This window comes from Penicillium atrosanguineum (genome assembly GCF_028827265.1).
Source record: "Penicillium atrosanguineum strain IBT 20685 chromosome Unknown utg000001l_segment0_segment0, whole genome shotgun sequence".
Taxonomy (NCBI): domain Eukaryota; kingdom Fungi; phylum Ascomycota; class Eurotiomycetes; order Eurotiales; family Aspergillaceae; genus Penicillium; species Penicillium atrosanguineum.
In genome coordinates, this window is record NW_026623133.1 from 4,072,514 (window position 1) to 4,088,105 (window position 15,592).

The 15,592-nt window shown below is 53.3% G+C and overlaps 6 protein-coding genes across 6 annotated transcripts; 1 reads left to right on the forward strand and 5 right to left on the reverse strand.

The window, feature by feature from the left end:
- Positions 1 to 11: 11 nt before the first annotated feature.
- On the reverse strand, positions 12 to 2,139 carry N7443_001585 (2-isopropylmalate synthase; the record flags this gene model as incomplete). Its single annotated transcript, XM_056881641.1, has 5 exons — positions 12 to 191; positions 253 to 949; positions 999 to 1,166; positions 1,223 to 1,247; positions 1,305 to 2,139. The coding sequence occupies 5 exons, from the start codon at positions 2,137 to 2,139 to the stop codon at positions 12 to 14; spliced, it is 1,905 nt and encodes a 634-aa protein (XP_056746879.1).
- A 542-nt stretch (positions 2,140 to 2,681) lies between these two features.
- N7443_001586 (threonine--tRNA ligase MST1) lies at positions 2,682 to 4,250 on the reverse strand (the record flags this gene model as incomplete). The annotated part of the gene is made up of 1 exon (XM_056881642.1): positions 2,682 to 4,250. One exon carries the CDS (start codon positions 4,248 to 4,250, stop codon positions 2,682 to 2,684), a length of 1,569 nt encoding a protein of 522 aa, XP_056746880.1.
- Positions 4,251 to 4,440: 190 nt separating this feature from the next.
- Positions 4,441 to 5,799, forward strand: N7443_001587 (uncharacterized protein; the record flags this gene model as incomplete). Its single annotated transcript, XM_056881643.1, has 1 exon — positions 4,441 to 5,799. The coding sequence occupies one exon, from the start codon at positions 4,441 to 4,443 to the stop codon at positions 5,797 to 5,799; it is 1,359 nt and encodes a 452-aa protein (XP_056746881.1).
- An 857-nt stretch (positions 5,800 to 6,656) lies between these two features.
- N7443_001588 (glycoside hydrolase family 16 protein) lies at positions 6,657 to 7,983 on the reverse strand (the record flags this gene model as incomplete). Its single annotated transcript, XM_056881644.1, has 3 exons — positions 6,657 to 6,762; positions 7,099 to 7,550; positions 7,612 to 7,983. The coding sequence occupies 3 exons, from the start codon at positions 7,981 to 7,983 to the stop codon at positions 6,657 to 6,659; spliced, it is 930 nt and encodes a 309-aa protein (XP_056746882.1).
- A 1,897-nt stretch (positions 7,984 to 9,880) lies between these two features.
- On the reverse strand, positions 9,881 to 12,872 carry agdC (putative alpha-glucosidase; the record flags this gene model as incomplete). The annotated part of the gene is made up of 7 exons (XM_056881645.1): positions 9,881 to 10,820; positions 10,874 to 10,982; positions 11,039 to 11,500; positions 11,549 to 11,626; positions 11,689 to 11,932; positions 11,986 to 12,611; positions 12,662 to 12,872. The coding sequence occupies 7 exons, from the start codon at positions 12,870 to 12,872 to the stop codon at positions 9,881 to 9,883; spliced, it is 2,670 nt and encodes an 889-aa protein (XP_056746883.1).
- Positions 12,873 to 13,565: 693 nt separating this feature from the next.
- Positions 13,566 to 14,777, reverse strand: N7443_001590 (NAD(P)-dependent alcohol dehydrogenase; the record flags this gene model as incomplete). Its single annotated transcript, XM_056881646.1, has 2 exons — positions 13,566 to 14,559; positions 14,611 to 14,777. 2 exons carry the CDS (start codon positions 14,775 to 14,777, stop codon positions 13,566 to 13,568), a joined length of 1,161 nt encoding a protein of 386 aa, XP_056746884.1.
- Positions 14,778 to 15,592: the final 815 nt, after the last annotated feature.

The window sequence follows — 15,592 nt, forward strand, 5'->3', positions numbered from 1 at the left end:
CTTTTTAAGGCTTACTGGCTCTCAGCCGCCTTGGTCAACTGCTCGATATTGACCTTGGCCGAGAGACCGCCGTTAGCAGTCGCCGCGTCGATGCCGGTCAACTGCTCGAGAGCCTGGAGGTCGTCGTTGGTAAGAGTGTTTGAGCGAATGGGACGGAAAGGAGCCGGGGAGCCAGCGGTTGAGGTGAGGAACTAGGACACACGTAAGTTGGTGTTTAAAGACTGGGTACACCCCTGACGATCAGATACTTACCGAGCTGGCAGCGCTGAGCAGGGCCACAAGAGAGGCCTGGACCACATCGGCACTAATGCCGACACCCCATACGCGTTCCTTGCTGCCGGCTGCTGAGCACTGGATGTATGTGGCGGCCTTCACGTCACGACCGAGACCAATAGAGTGCTCCTTGTAGTCGATGACATCGAGATCAATGCCGAGGGTGGACAGAGCCGCGGCGAGAGAGGACAGAGCACCAGGACCGATACCGGTGATAGCATGCTGAACGTTGTCGATCTCGATGACACCGGTGAAGCGACGCTTCAGGTTCTTAGTGTTAAGAGCCTTACCAGGCTCCGGGGGAGCAGGGGATTGGGAGCGATCTGTGGTGATGTTGTAGTCGATAAGGTTGAAGCGGGGGTTTGACTTGAGGTGATATGACTCCTCGAAGAGGTTGACAATCTCGCTGGGACGGAGCTCGCGGCTGCACTTCTCCGTCTCGGTCTGCACGATCTTGCTGAATTCGACCTGCAGAGCACGAGGGAGATCCAGCTCCAGGCTGCGCAGGATAATCCAGGCGGCACCACCCTTGCCGCTCTGGGAGTTGACGCGGATGACGGCCTCATAGGTGCGGCCGATATCCTGGGGATCCAGGGGCAGGTACGGGATGACCCACTCGTCGTTGTCGGTGGCGCCCTCGCGCAGAGCGAAGCCCTTCTTAATAGCATCTTGGTGACTGCAGAATGGTTAGAGTAATGTCGTGCACACGAAGGGGAAAAACAAACCTTCCACTGAAAGCACTGGTAACCAGAGCACCAGCATACGGCCAACGCTCGTTAACGGGGATCTTGGTACTCTCCTCCACGATCTTGATAACAGAGTTGATATCGGAGTAGTCGACGTTTGGTGAGACACCCTGGGTATACAGGTTCAGGGCAAGAGTGACCAAATCGCTATGCAAAGTTAGCAAGATTGTCCAGGTGAACACTTGACCATTTATATGACTTACACATTTCCAGTTCGCTCTCCATTTCCTAAAGTGAAATGCCAGTCAGCATAGTTGCATGTTTAATACGCATATTTCGACCTACCGAGAACGGTGCCCTCAACACGCTGAGCACCAGCCATCTGAGCCAATTCAGCCGCAGCAACAGCACAACCACGGTCATTATGAGGGTGCAGGGAAACAACAAACTTCTCACGTTCCGTCATATTGTTGCAGAAGTATTCAATCTGATCGGCGTAAACATTGGGAGTGGACATCTCGACGGTAGCGGGCAAGTTAAAGATGATAGGCCTCTCCACAGAAGGTTCCCAAGCAGCCTTAACAGCCTCGCAAACCTCGACAGCGAAGTCAGGCTCAGTATCTGAGAAAGTCTCGGGTGAAAACTCCAGCTGCCAATCTGTGCCAGCCTGGGAGGGGTCATCCTTGGTGATTGAGCGAGCATACTTGGCACACTCGACAGCCCTCTTCAGACTCTGTTCCCTGGTCATGTTGAAGACAATGCGACGGAAGCACGGGCTGGTGGCAAGGTAGATGTGCAGAATGGCCTTCTTGGCACCCTTCAGGGAGTCGACGGTGCGGCGGATGAGATCCTCACGGCACGGGGCGAGAACTTGCAGACAGACATCGTCCGGGGTGAGGCCGGGCTCTTCAACGAGGCGACGTGTGAAGTCGAAATCGGTTTGCGAGGCGGAGGGAAATGAGACTTCAATTTCTTTGTAGCCAATTTCGACGAGCATCTTGAAGAACTTGTATTTTTGCTCGCCGTCCATAGGGTCGGGGAGAGACTGGTTGCCATCGCGCAGGTCGGTGGCCAACCAGCGGGGGGCCTTGGTGATGGTCTTGTCGGGCCATGTGCGGTTTGTCAAATTCAGAGGCTTGTAGGGCTTGTATTTTGACGACGGATCTTTGAGCATCGGCATCGTGGCGGGGTATAGTGGGGAGGAATTGATAAGAGAACGATAAAAGTCAAGTTGACAGGGCAGACGCAGTCAGGTCTGACCAAGAGGGAGACACAAGTATGTTTTCAAGAGAAGGAATGACAGTCCCTTTTGAATTCTGAAGAAATATAAGGCCAATGAAGCGAAGGGAATTTGTGACTCAAGGGCGCGCGATCGTCGATGACGCCGAGTTTTCGGCGCCGATGACGGAGTCACGTGATGTATAACACCGTTGCGACGCGATCTGCGCCTAGTCAAAATAGAGGTTTATCAGATAGAATCATTTCCTCTGGTCTGATTGAATTGATTTTGGCTCCAATTCAAGATTTGTGGCGTTACACACGGCGTGCACTTTTTGCGTGTCACTGCATTAGCCAACAATTGCATCCGAACTCGGAGCTCAGGGTGGTGCCTGAGGTGGCCGTTTCCTCCGCGGATAACCGCAATGTATAAAGTCATAGTGGAATGCATTGTGGATCTTTCATTAGTTTACAATTGAAATATAGTACAGTTCTGTTCAATGCTCATAAGAAGCTCTTTTCAAGCTGCACCAGCAACTGGTGCACCTTGTCCACCTGCAATTTCACTGCCCGAGGGTTCTGCAATGCATCTTCCCCAAGCTGTTCACAGATTAGTGTATGGAAGTCCTGACCTTCGCCATCGGTCTTGCCTTGCATCTGTCCACTGAGATCGAGTGTGATGCCGCCACCGGCAGCGTCCCGAGGCCCAAGGACAAAGATCAGGTTATACTTCATCTGTTTGGCTCGCTGGATCTTCTTGCCTAGACTTTGTGCGCTACTGTCGACGTCGACCAGAAAAGTAGAGTCGGACAATGACAATGGACGCGGTGGGGTCGCATTACCATCGCTCACCAAGGCGCGGAATCCAGAAAACTTGGCAGCTGCCTCCTGCGCCTGTCGCACGACTGCGTCATCCTGGTTGACAGTTAAGATAATGGCTTGGCGAGGGGATAGCCAGAAGGGCCAATGGCCACCATGGTGCTCGATCAAGAGGGCCAGGAAGCGTTCGAGTGAGCCAAAGATAGCGCGATGCACCAAGACAGGCGTAGCCACGCCGGGAGTGGCTGGGTTATAGTCCTCTTCACCTTCAGCAACCTGATACTCAAGCTCGAAACGTCGAGGCAAGTTCATATCAAGCTGAATGGTCGAGAGTTGATGGTATTTACCCGCCTGATCCTGAAGTTGGATATCGATCTTCGGTCCGTAGAAGGCACCATCTCCCTCATTCAATGCCCACTCGCGCCCTGTACTGTCCAGCGCCTCGCGCAGCTGTCCCTCGGCATTATCCCACATCTCAATGCTTCCAATATAATCCGTCTCCGGTCGAGTGGAAAGCACCAATCGATAAGGCCCGAGTCCGAATGTCTTCATCGCCATATCCACGAATCCTAATGCCGACGCAATCTCCGACTTGATCTGCTGCGGTCGGCAGAAAATGTGGCCGTCATCCTGGTGGAAGCGACGGACGCGGGTGAGACCAGTCAATGAGCCAGAGACTTCGTTCCGGTGCAGCGGGCTAAAATCGGCGTAGCGCACTGGCAGCTCACGGTATGAGTGGTTCTGCGATTTGAATAGCAGACAATGACCCGGGCAGTTCATCGGCTTAAGGCCGTACGATTCGTCTTCGCCGACTTCGCCTTCTGTCTCTCCGGTTGCTCCACGACCTGTCACTTCGTACATATCATCCTTGTAATTCTGCCAATGACCTGATACCTCCCAGAGGGATCGTTTGTAGATGGTCGGGGTCAAGACTTCGCGGAAGCCGTATTGCAAGTATTGGGCGCGGAGGAAGGATATGAGCTTGTTGATAACATGCGTGCCATTCGGAAGGAAGAGGGGGGAGCCGGGGGTGTAGATGGACGAGGTGAAAAGCTCCTGGGTCGTTCCCATAGCTCGATGGTCGTTGGGAGATAATGTCGGAGCTGCGGGTCGACCGTTGGCGGCATCAGCACACGAGCAATTGCGCTTTACTGTAGCTGAAAGCCATCGTGGTTGTGTTGATGGCAATCTCACGGCCCTTGTGATGCTAGGCCGAGGGTAGAGGCTCGGTCGCAACCGAATGAGTGGGCGCATGGTTGTTGCAGAGAATCTTCAGGACTTCCTGCCGATCCCGCTTTGCTTCCCCACCGCTTTGCGCATAAACATCGACTACGCGCCTTCATTCCGTGTTTCACATAACAGGTTCCAGAGTCGCATTCGAGGTTATATTACTTCAAACCACCGATCTGAAGTGTGTGCCCTTCTGGGATATGTTCACTGCGCCATGGCGGAACCGCAGACCCCAGATCGCTCGGTGCTGGGAGAGTCATGGGTGATAGCATCGCCTACTACATCCACTACATCCAAGGAGAAAGATCCCAAAATTCACGATCCAGCAAACCCTACCCCACTAGCAAAACACAAAGGTCGTAAAGACAACACGGCAGGCTCAACAGAGTCTCTATCTTCCTCATCATGGACTCTGGCTGGCCCGGAGCTTATCATGCCTTCTATATGCGAAATGCCCATCTCGGAGGCATCATGGGTCGCGCCAGTGCATTCGAACGACCATTCTGGTATGCGTAAGCGTCGCAAAGTGTCTCCAGAGTCAACACCACAAAAAGAAAAGCAGAATCCAAGCACTCGCTCCTCAACCGCAAAGTCCACGTCCAAGGCTTCTAAGCGCAAATCACCCAGCTTCAAATCAAGGCTGGCAAAGATTTGTACCACTGTACTCCGAATGACTATCAACAGCCTCCTCATCGCAGGCATCCTCCACTTCCTCGTCCTCCCAGAACTCATCCAACAATCCCAGCCCTTCTTCTGCAACTATCCCATCATCAAATCCACCTACCCCGACAGCTGCATACACCTAGTTCCACGTCCACTATCCCCATCAACGCCAATAACGACCCCAGAAAACACTCTAACAACCGCACAAACCAACCTCGAATCAATCTTCACAACCACCCTCTCAACCCTCACCCCATTAACCCACATCCTCCAAGAAAGCACCAACATGCTCTCCGACCTCCACCAAACCCTCCAATCAACCCACGCAGACGTCCGCAACGCCCTGGACCTCGAATTCACAGGCAGCGACGCTGCCCTCCGCGCTGCAACATGGGAATTCGACTCCCTCCGCGCTGACCTCCGCTCCGCCATCGAAAGTCTCCTATCTTCCCCGCCACCGGAAGCCGGACCGCCGTCTATCGCAAGAGATACTCGTCTCGCGGCCCAGTTCCATCGGAGAGCACAGTATCTTGATCGACTACGCAGCCAACTCAAGACGAAAGCGGATTCGCTGGTTACACGCTTTAGTACATTGGACGATCACCTCGAGGCTGTGGATGGGATTGTTGCGCGCGAGAGGAAAGCCGCGCTGGCTGGTGGGAATGGACATGGGAACGAAAATGGAAATGGAAATGGAGGGATTCAGTATATGCTAAACTCGTTATCGGGCTATGCTTTTGGCGCGCGTTCATCCTCGGGTCAGGGTGAGAAGTCTGGTGATGATGCACCCCGGCCGACTCTTGCGTTACTTAGACTTGCGGCGACGCATCATCGGCCTGTTGCGGATGAGGTGTCGAGGTTGGCGCAGCAGTTGGGGGAGCAACGCGCGAGGTCGGGTTCTACATGGTAATGCACTCAGAGAGGATGAGTTGATCGACATAGCGTATGCGATGTTAACGCGAGATATTTGTTTTACGATTCACGAGATACGAATACAAACACATCACGGGACGTTCTTTCCATTTCTTTCACTTCCCCATTCTTCCCAAAACGATACATTACTTCAATCTCCCCACCTCGGCTACACATGCCCACACAACAAACCAGTTTCAAGCTCTGCCCCATATCAACCACGGAACGCGGTTCTAGCGTTGCGCTCGGACCAATCGCACTACAATTCATGAGCTCGCCAAGGAATGTTCTTCTCCCAAGGTCGATTCAATATTTCCACGTTCGGCCGATGGTCTTCTGAGGGATATACGCTGTAGTGGTAGGGGTACTATTCCTGGTTCCATGGTTGAGGAAACACAATGGATGATTTGATGATCTAATGAAAAATCGGTCAGCTTGGTGAGGCATGGCTTGGTTGGGGACTGCCTTCGGCGTACTGTACTGCATACTGCAGGTGTACACGGTGAGCCTGGAGTTGAATATGTCACAGGGCTGGCCATGTACGGCGTACCTTGCGTCAGATCGACCGTGCAGATACGGTGTGATCCGTCCGAAGTATAAAACTCAAGCACTATATGCAATACTGGAATACGAAGCTCAGTTTCAGGTCAGGTTCAGGTTCAGGTTCAGAAAATGTAAATCCCGTAGGACATTAAGCTCTAAATAACTCGTAGTAGATACATGGGGTGTAGGCATAAGTTGCAAAATCAACCAAAAAAAAGGTACATCAAAAGGCTCAAAATCTCGAAGGCATCCCTCATTCCAATCCGGTTCCAGCCCGTTTGCTTCATCAAGCGTAATTAGTTTTTTTTATTTTCAAAGCTGGATGAAAACTGCGAGCAGGGCCAGGAGGCCGAGAGGGCCAACGGTCACGCTGGCGGCGGCGTTGAAGGCCGGGGAGGTAGTGGCGGCGCTGCTGCTGCTGCTAGAGCTGGAGCTGGAGCCGGAACCAGGGGTAGTGCTGGAGCCAGAGCCCGAGCCAGAGCCAGCAGTGCTGGAGGCCGAGCCGCTGGTGGAGCCGGAGCCGGCGTTCGAGCTGGAGCCAGGGCTGGAGCTGGAGCTGGAACCGGCGGTGGAGGATCCAGTGGTGGAGGCATTAGACGAAGAACCGGCGGTGGTCGAGCCAGAGGTGGTGCGAGCAGCGGTGGAGGTCTGGGTGGTGGTCGCCAGGGTCGTGGCAGTAGTCGAGGTCGAGGTCTCGGTCGCGGTCTTGGACTCGGTGGAGCTGGCGGTGGTGGAGCTCTCGCTGGAAGAAGACTGGTTCAGGGAAGCAGCGCCAGACTTCTTGATGCTCTGGTAAGAGCCAGACTTATCGGTCCAGGTGTAGCTCTCGGCCGGGTTGGCGTTGACAATGTCGACGCTCTTGACGTACATGGTGTAGGGAGCACCGGCGTAGTTGGTCTCGCCGCCAGCCCACTCGATAGTGCCCTCGCCGTTGCTGGGATCACCACCGGCCCAGATACCCATGCGGATGCGCATGGGGGTTTGGGGGTAGCGGGCTCCGCCCTGGGCATCGGCGTAGTTCAGGGTGCGGACAACATTGCCATCAACGGACCAGGTGGTGGCATCCTGCTGCCACGAGACCGTGTAGGTGTGCCAGGTGTTCTGGGGGTCGGACACAGCGGGCCAAGTAGCGCGGTCATAAGTGGTGGTGTCACCCTTGCCGAAGTAGTTGGTCTCGATCTGGGTGGTGTCACCGCCGAGAGCTTCCTGTAAAGCCAAGAGATTAGGAATGCGCCTGAAAACGTGGTTGCCACATGTTTGAACTTACCCAATCAATCTCGTCGAGGTCATCGGACTCGAAAACGAGGGAGCTGACCACACCCTGGCCGGGGGCGGCCTTCATGGTGATGGAAATTTCACCAAAGAGCATGTAGAAGTCGGTCTCAATGGTGGGAGCATCACCACGCTTAGCGAGGGTGAACTCGGCGCCATTGGCACCGGTGTTGACAGTACCAGCAGTGGTGGTCCACTTGTCGAGGGAACCGGACTGAGTGAAGTCAAAGCTCAGATGAGACTCGGTGGTACCGGCATCAGCGGGGCAAGTCTTGTCGAGGGGGTTGCAGCTAGTATATGTCTGGGCAGAAGCCAGGGGAGCGGCGACGGCAAGAGCCGCGGCAGCGAACTTGATGAACGACGGCATGTTCTAGTATGCAATGTGCAATGTGCAATAAGGAAACAAGCAAAGTGCAAAGTGCAAAGTGCAAAGTATCAAAAGTAACGAGAGTGTGGGAAAAGATCAATAAACACGGGGGGGCAGGAAACTCTTTAAACCAAGCGAGTGGATCGATCTGAATGCAGAAGGCGCAGGTGGGTTTGGGTCGTGCCTTCTTGTACTTTTTCTCTCTTTTCTATAGTGTTCTGTTCGACCATATTCAGGCAGGCAATAGTAAAAATGGAGGAGGCTGAGGATTGGCCATGAGTACCCCTGGCCCCCGTTCTCGTTGGTTTCCCGTGGTATCATTGGCCATCGGCGTGGCAACAGGCGCAGGGATCGGTGGAGCCTCCGCATGAGCAGCCTCCTCGTCCGCTCTGACTGGTCTCACTCTGCTGGGAGTGAGACACCTCGTACACTATGCAACCATGCACACACGGGTTAATCCCCTTAGTCTATTCCCTGCCCCCCCTTCATCCTTCATTTCCCCAGACTTTGTCACTCATCACGTCAAACCCCCTCGGCACGCAACAGGCGACACGTCAGGATCGATCTCGATCTCGATCGTGTAGACCCTGCTCCGAACCTCTGTGATGGGATCCCTGGAACCTCTGGCTGATCCAGGGTTCCAGTCAGCGGCATTACCTGGCTGACCGACAAGATCTATTTACGGCATACAATACAAAGGAGACCCATCACGCGGTGAACATGCGGCCCATAGTTCGCCAATGCATGAGTGGATTTCGGGCACTACGGCCACCCTAGGGCGCTAGTTTCTTTACTACACTTGGACCTCAAAAGTGATTACTATAAGCGAGACCCAACCCGAGTCCCGGATTGGGTCCACTCCACCTATCCGATCTAAGACTGAAACAAGGGAAAGTGAATAATAAGAAAAAAAGGGAAATGCATAACTGAAAACCTGGGGGCTGTACAAGTGAACTCCGACCCGTGTCCTGTCGCATTTGCATCAGGCATCGCTTTCTCTCTCGGTTATCTTTCCCTTTCCTTGACCGGTCACCCTTCATCGTTGATCAATAGTGTAGAACCTGACTCAGGGGTTACTCCAGGTTCACCTCGGTGGCTTCTACCCTCGCGTGTGAGGAATAAACCACATCACCCCACGGGCCGTGCCCATAGCTCCTAGCACCGATGCGACCGTCCACTGTACTCCCCCAGACGGAGCGGAACCGAGAACATCCGACGGCCAAGGAAAACTTCAAAGTCAAACCTTCAAGGCCTCGCTTCGCCCCGGAGGAAGTTTCCATTTTAGCCTCAGCCGTCCTAGGTCAGGAACTAGAAATAGAGAACCGGGCCGCCTGGGGATTGGCGCAGGGGCAAATGCTTGGCTTCAACTGAGGCTCTCGGAGTACGCCGTGTGTCTTCCATTTTGCTTCATTCTTCTTCTCGTTAGTGGATGAGGCTAAGCTTGCCGGGTTGCCGATTTCCAAAGTTTGCCTTTTTTCTTCCTTCTCTGCGGTTCGATTTTTCATGAACGACTGAATGACCTGCTGTTCTATTAATATCACATTGAAACCATGTCTGAGCCCGATACGGGTCTTGTCGCCTGACGTATCTGGCACCGACCTGAGCCTCATTTTCAATATGGCGAATATTGCGACCTCATCTCCGGTAATAATAGCCATAGCCTTGGCTTTCACTACACAGTTAATTCTTTACAGAAATTCAGAAATTCAAAATTTAGATCATCTCATTCAGATCATTGCCCGTCCCATGTTAGCTCCAAAGACACCTCCATAGCGCGGAACCTTTTCGGAATGATGAGCAAACTATCGAAAAACTAGATCCCACTACACAGAGGCACCACGCCACCACGCCACCTCGTATGGAAAATTTGTCACCCCACAAAATCACACCTCACACCTCAAAGCTCAATAACGGCCGGCCCACTCAACTGAACATTAACAGCCTTTGAAAGCGCCTGGCGTTTCTCGTCAAAGTCTACGCCAACGTCCCGACGAGATCCAGCATTCTTCTGACCCAACAACGTGATAGTCTCAACAACCACATTACCCTGGTATCCGAAGTCACCACGGAGATGCAACTTGTTCTCACTGAATGTGAAATGGATGAGGGATGTCCCCGTCGGGTTCAGAGATTCGCCATCATCCAGGTACAGTTCGCCCGAGGCGAAGTTGTCCTCGTTTGGCGCGATGACGAGTTCGAAGCCCCGTGTGCGTAGTTCCGTAGTTGTCATTGCGCTTTTGGAGCGGAGTGGGAGAACACTACCTGCGCGGATATGCATTGGGATGTCAGTGAGGGCGATGTTGGATAGTTTGATACTTTTGCCTTTGCCTGTGATGCGGGCGCCGGTTGTCCAGTCGTAGAATGTGTCCGAGGGGAAATAGGCATCTACGGAGGTTGAGCCTTGATCGAGGACCGGGGAGATGAGAAGGGAGTCTCCGTAGAAGAATTGGCCTTCATTGGAGAATGTGTTTGCGTCGTTGGGGTAGAGGTAGAAGAGAGGTTGGAGGAAGGGTTCGCCTGTTTGGGTTTGGCGGTGGAAGGCTGTGTAGAGGTAGTCAAGGAGGCGGTAGCGGATGTCGATTATCTTGCGCGCGGCGTCGGCGACGACGGGCCAGCGGTAGAATTCTTGATCTATGCTGCCTAGCTCGTTGTGGTTGCGGTAAAATGGATAGAAGGCGCCGAGGGTGGCCCAGCGAGCGCAGAGCTCTTCGGTTGTGTTGCCGCCGAAACCGCAGACGTCGGAGCCCACCATGGGGATTTGGAAGATTGAGGCGAAGGCTAGCATCTCAGCGATAGAGACGCGGTACTTGTCCCACTGGCTGAGGTTGTCTCCGAGCCTGGAGGTGTTAGTATGGATGTACCCTGCGTGGATTGTTTTGGGATTCCTCACCAGTGACCGACGTGAGAGCCTGCGCCGGCAAAGGTGCTACGAGTAATGACGAGAGGGCGAACCGCGGGCTGGCGAAGCAGCATGGCCTCGCGCGAGGCAGAGCTCATCACTGAAGTAGTTAGAACATGTATAAAGTGAAGTGCCACAAGGTAAAGTCACACTTACTAGTACCGTAGAGGTTGTGAGTATCATACTCGGCGTACCCATCACCAGCATGGATGATATCAGTATTGATGGTCTTGTTGCTGAGCGACCCAGCAGCATTCGCAATTTCATAAGGCGGCGAAATGAGATTACGATTCGACAGACCAACCTTGCGTCCAGTAGAACGACGCTGCTTGCCATTCTTCTTGGGCTGGAAGTCATCGGGGAAACCTGGAATAGTGCGCGGCGGCTGGCGTACGGACGGAGGTGCAGGAGGAAGATCGTTGTCCTTGACGTACTGCTCAGGGTTACTGCATGGGTAGGGACAGAAGTTCGCCGCTTCGTTCATATCAATCCAGAGGCCGTCGATGTTGACTCCGTCATGCTCGTTGAAGAATCTCTTGAACTCGTCGTTCCACCACGACTGCGTTGTGTCGGGGTTGAACCAGTCTGGGTAGACGGTAACGCCAGGCCAGACGGCACCTATATGCATGTGAGTAACTTGTATGAAATACACGTTGGGTACCTTACCTTCAAAGATCGAGTCGGGCGAGTCAGGGCGGTGCAAAAAGACATCTGCCTCTTTGCCTCGGTTAAAAGCGCCATTGTCTATCAAGTTTTATCTGCGTCAGATCTTCTTCCGTGTAAAACGAGGATCTCTGTCGACATACCGCTGGCACTAACAGCTGGGTCCACCATGACGATGTAATGCTGATGGTGTCGGTGAAGATAATTCACCAACTCACGCATCTTCTCAAGGGGGAAGCGCTCCGGATCCAGTGTGAAAACACGTCGGGCATCCATGTAGTCAATGTCTGTCCACATGGTCTCTAGGGGAATATGAGCGTGAGTGTAGTTGTACACCGCTTCAGCAACATCGTAGACATCCTGATATCCATATCGACAATTATGGAACTATTTGAATAGTCAGTTATGAAGACGACGATACCACAACATCGAGTACGTACACCGAAGGTCCAGTAGGCCTGCATGGCAGGCAGACCCACGACTTCTGAGTATTGCTTGGCGACATCCTTAGGAGTCGGCCCCGCCATGAAGTAAAAGTCAAATACTCCGCCCAGAGTATTGTACTCCAGGAACTGACGACCATCATCGGTCTTGTCGATCTTGATGTCCATGCCATTCGAGTTCAAGAAGAAGACTCCGTGGGTGCCAGCATCACCGCGGTGGTCGAAATAGACAGGGTGATTACCATACAAATTCGTGTTAGAGGGCACGCCATAAGCATCACGACTCCAGAGAGTCCGTGTGTAGTTAGTAGTGGGCAGACGCAGTGAGTCGGTGTGCTCACCCAGTCCATACAGGTTGGGATCAGTTGGCAGCCAGGTACGCAGGTTTAGATACTGGGATTCAAAGATGATGTTGGTATCAGTGGTGTCGAATAGAACCTGCTCATCGCCGTCTTCAGTATCGCGCAGAACGCGGAAACTGAAGGGGTCTGGCTGGTAGTCAAATCGCAGAGAAGGCTGGCCTTTCTTGTGGCTACCGTTAGGGCTGGGACGAGGAACGACAGAGCCGGGGACCTGGTAAACATCCTCATCCGCATCGTAGATCATCACATGAAGACGGTCATCTGAATCGGTCAGCAATTAATCATACTCGAGAAGTTTCAATGTCACGAACCATCCTGGTACTCCACGAGAAGCTTCAGATCCTGCAGGTCATCGCCGTATGCATTGCAAGGATCACCGTTCAGAGTGAGGTCGGCCGTGAATTTCAGGCCCTGCTCATTGACATTGACGGCCTTGTAGCCAGGGCACTGATCAATGTTGTCTCGATGGTTGAGAACAGCGGCACCCACGAGGGGAGCGAAGAGAAAGAGAGAGGCCCGCATATTCAAGACCCAACTGAAAACCGTTGAATACACAGCAGCGGGAACTTGGAAGGATTAAAAAACAGGCCAGGGCCGATTTAAGTAATGATCAGGGCTGGGTGGGATGCGAATGTGGGACAAAGCGACAGGCAAACGTGGAGGGGAAGGTGGAGAGGATAATATCCGATGATTATGCGAAGAGGACGAGGTGGCATGGAGCAGTAATACGAGAAGCCCAAGTGAGGGCAGTGCAGACGTCGATGTTCCTGCTTGACGTGGCGTCTATGCCATGTTCCCTGCATTACAGAGACTAGCGAACATACAGATGCGGACTTTTGTCGGGACAAGCATCTTGGCAGATCCGCAGGGTCCGTCCGGCGTACATGAAAATTGAGAAAAACCTTCGGTTAAGGACCGCGTGAAGATCGAAAATGATGTCTAAACTAGACAGAACAAGGGTGGAGCGACAATCGTACCTGGAGTTAGATTAGGGTTGCTGAGACACGGGTCCTCGTCCTCGATCTCAAGGTACCCGAGCCCCATACAAACTTTACTCATGGCCACTTTGAAACGTTGAGACATTCGAACAAAAGGAAATTCATTTCATGGCTCTCTATTATGCCCAGCGGGCATCTCTAAGCATCATTCATTAGGAAAGTTCATCAGCTCCACCCAGCCCCAACACCAGCCCCAACACCAGCCCTAATAACACACTTAGACCGAATGGCCAGCATTGGCGGCCTTGACATCCTCCTCGGAGCTCATAATCTGCACCTTGATAGCGCCAGTCTTGGGGTTTGCAGCGGTCGCAAAGGCCTTGAGGGCGTCCTCAAGGGCGAAGCGGTGAGTGACCAAGCTGCGCAGGTCAATAACACCATTCTGCACAAGACGGATCGCGCGGGGCCAGGTGTTGCAGTAGCGGTACTGATACTGCAGGTCGATCTCCTGGGTACTCAGGCGCATGAAGGGAATGGTCATCTCGTTCTTGCCGACGCCAATGATGAACACCTTACCGCCGAATTTAACACTCCAGATGGCGGAGTTGACACTGCTCTCGACACCCGTGCACTCTAGAGCCAGCTTGGGGCGGAGAGCATCCGGGCCGGAACCCTTTCCATCGTTCAAAGCGTTGATGATACCGTCTGCGGACTCCTCGGCCGATTTGCCAATCTCCACCTTGTAGGTGCGCACTTCCGGAGCGAGCTTCTTGGCGAAGGCCAGACGACCCTCATCGATATCGGTGATGACAATGGGGCAGGCACCAGCAGCGCGAGCACTAAGCAGACTGATCAGACCAATGGGACCGGCGCCCGTGATAAGCAAAGGGTCACCCAGGCGCAGCCCGCTGCGCTCGACGGCAGCCAGAGTCACGCTGAGGGGCTCCAGGAGGGCACCGTCCTCGTAGCTCATGTCGCCGATCTTGTGGCACCAAATGGAAGGGTGGTTGACATAGCGACGGAGCAGACCGTCGACGGGAGGAGTGGACAGGAAGTCGACCTTCTCGCAGCCGTTGTAACGGCCAGTCAGGCAGGGCTCGCAAGCGTTACAGATAACATTGGGTTCGATAGCGACACGGTCGCCTGGCTTAAGGTGGGTGACATCGGGAGCGACCGCAACGATCTGGCCGGCAGATTCATGGCCCAAGATGTGATCCCCGGTGACGATCATGGGACCAATGCAGCCGGCGTGCCAGAAGTGAACATCAGATCTATCATCATTGGGTTAGATTGGTCTTTCACGGGCGCAATTGGATTCTTACCCGCAAATACCAGTGCTGCGAACTTCGATGGTGACCTCGCCGGACTTCAGGCCCTTGCCACCCTGAACATCCTCGACTTTCGGGGCGGCCTCCGCAATCCACAAGTCGTGGTTGGGGTTGGTATACACGCCGATGTTGGTCTTGGTGACGGTGGTAGCGGAAGACATGGTGAACGATGGAATGAGAATTGACCGAAGTAGAATGTGCAAGACCGGCTCTTTATTTAAACCTAGGAGCAGGTGATCAGGCGTTTTTACTCCCCCTCGTCATCCAGTACAGGACGTGGAGTAAAAAAGTGGAGTGGAGGGGCAGCCCATTTAACCGCGCGGGGGTGACTTACCTGGTGACTGCTCAACCAGGTAGTCCTCCTCCGCTATGAAACGTGGGACTCGCCCGGTCTCCTGTCACCCCTTTCTAATCGGGCCGAAGCCGGTCGGCTATCGGTTAATATCAAGGACTTGGTCCTTTCTGTTTGTCTATATCGGTGTCTACATTCTGGCAGTGGAACAAACAGAAATGCATCGAATGTCAGGTGATTCTTCACTTCGAAGCGAGTCCACATCAAAAAGCCACTTTTTGAAGCTTGATGCTACCAAACGGCGCATGAGCCCACAAATGGCAATTTTCCGGCGGCTGCACGCTGGTTGATGGATTTTTTATGGCGGGGGAAATGGCGGCCTTTATCCGCAGCAAACAGTGCAAACAGCTGTCAATTGAGCCATAGAAACACGCGATTGCATTGGATGTGTATAGACTCGATTAGTTCAGGAATACTTCCTCCTCTCACATAGATCCCGGTATTCCTCTGGTGACTTGCAAAGAGTATCCCTCCGAGTGGTTTCCATTGTCACAGCCCAGGGTGATATCAACCAGGAGTCGGTGTAACGTTAACGTGCTTAATTGGAGATTGTGAAACATGATAGTCACGAGCAATGTCAAAGATCCAAGACTGACTATGCATTAGTCAGTAGAAGGACTTATT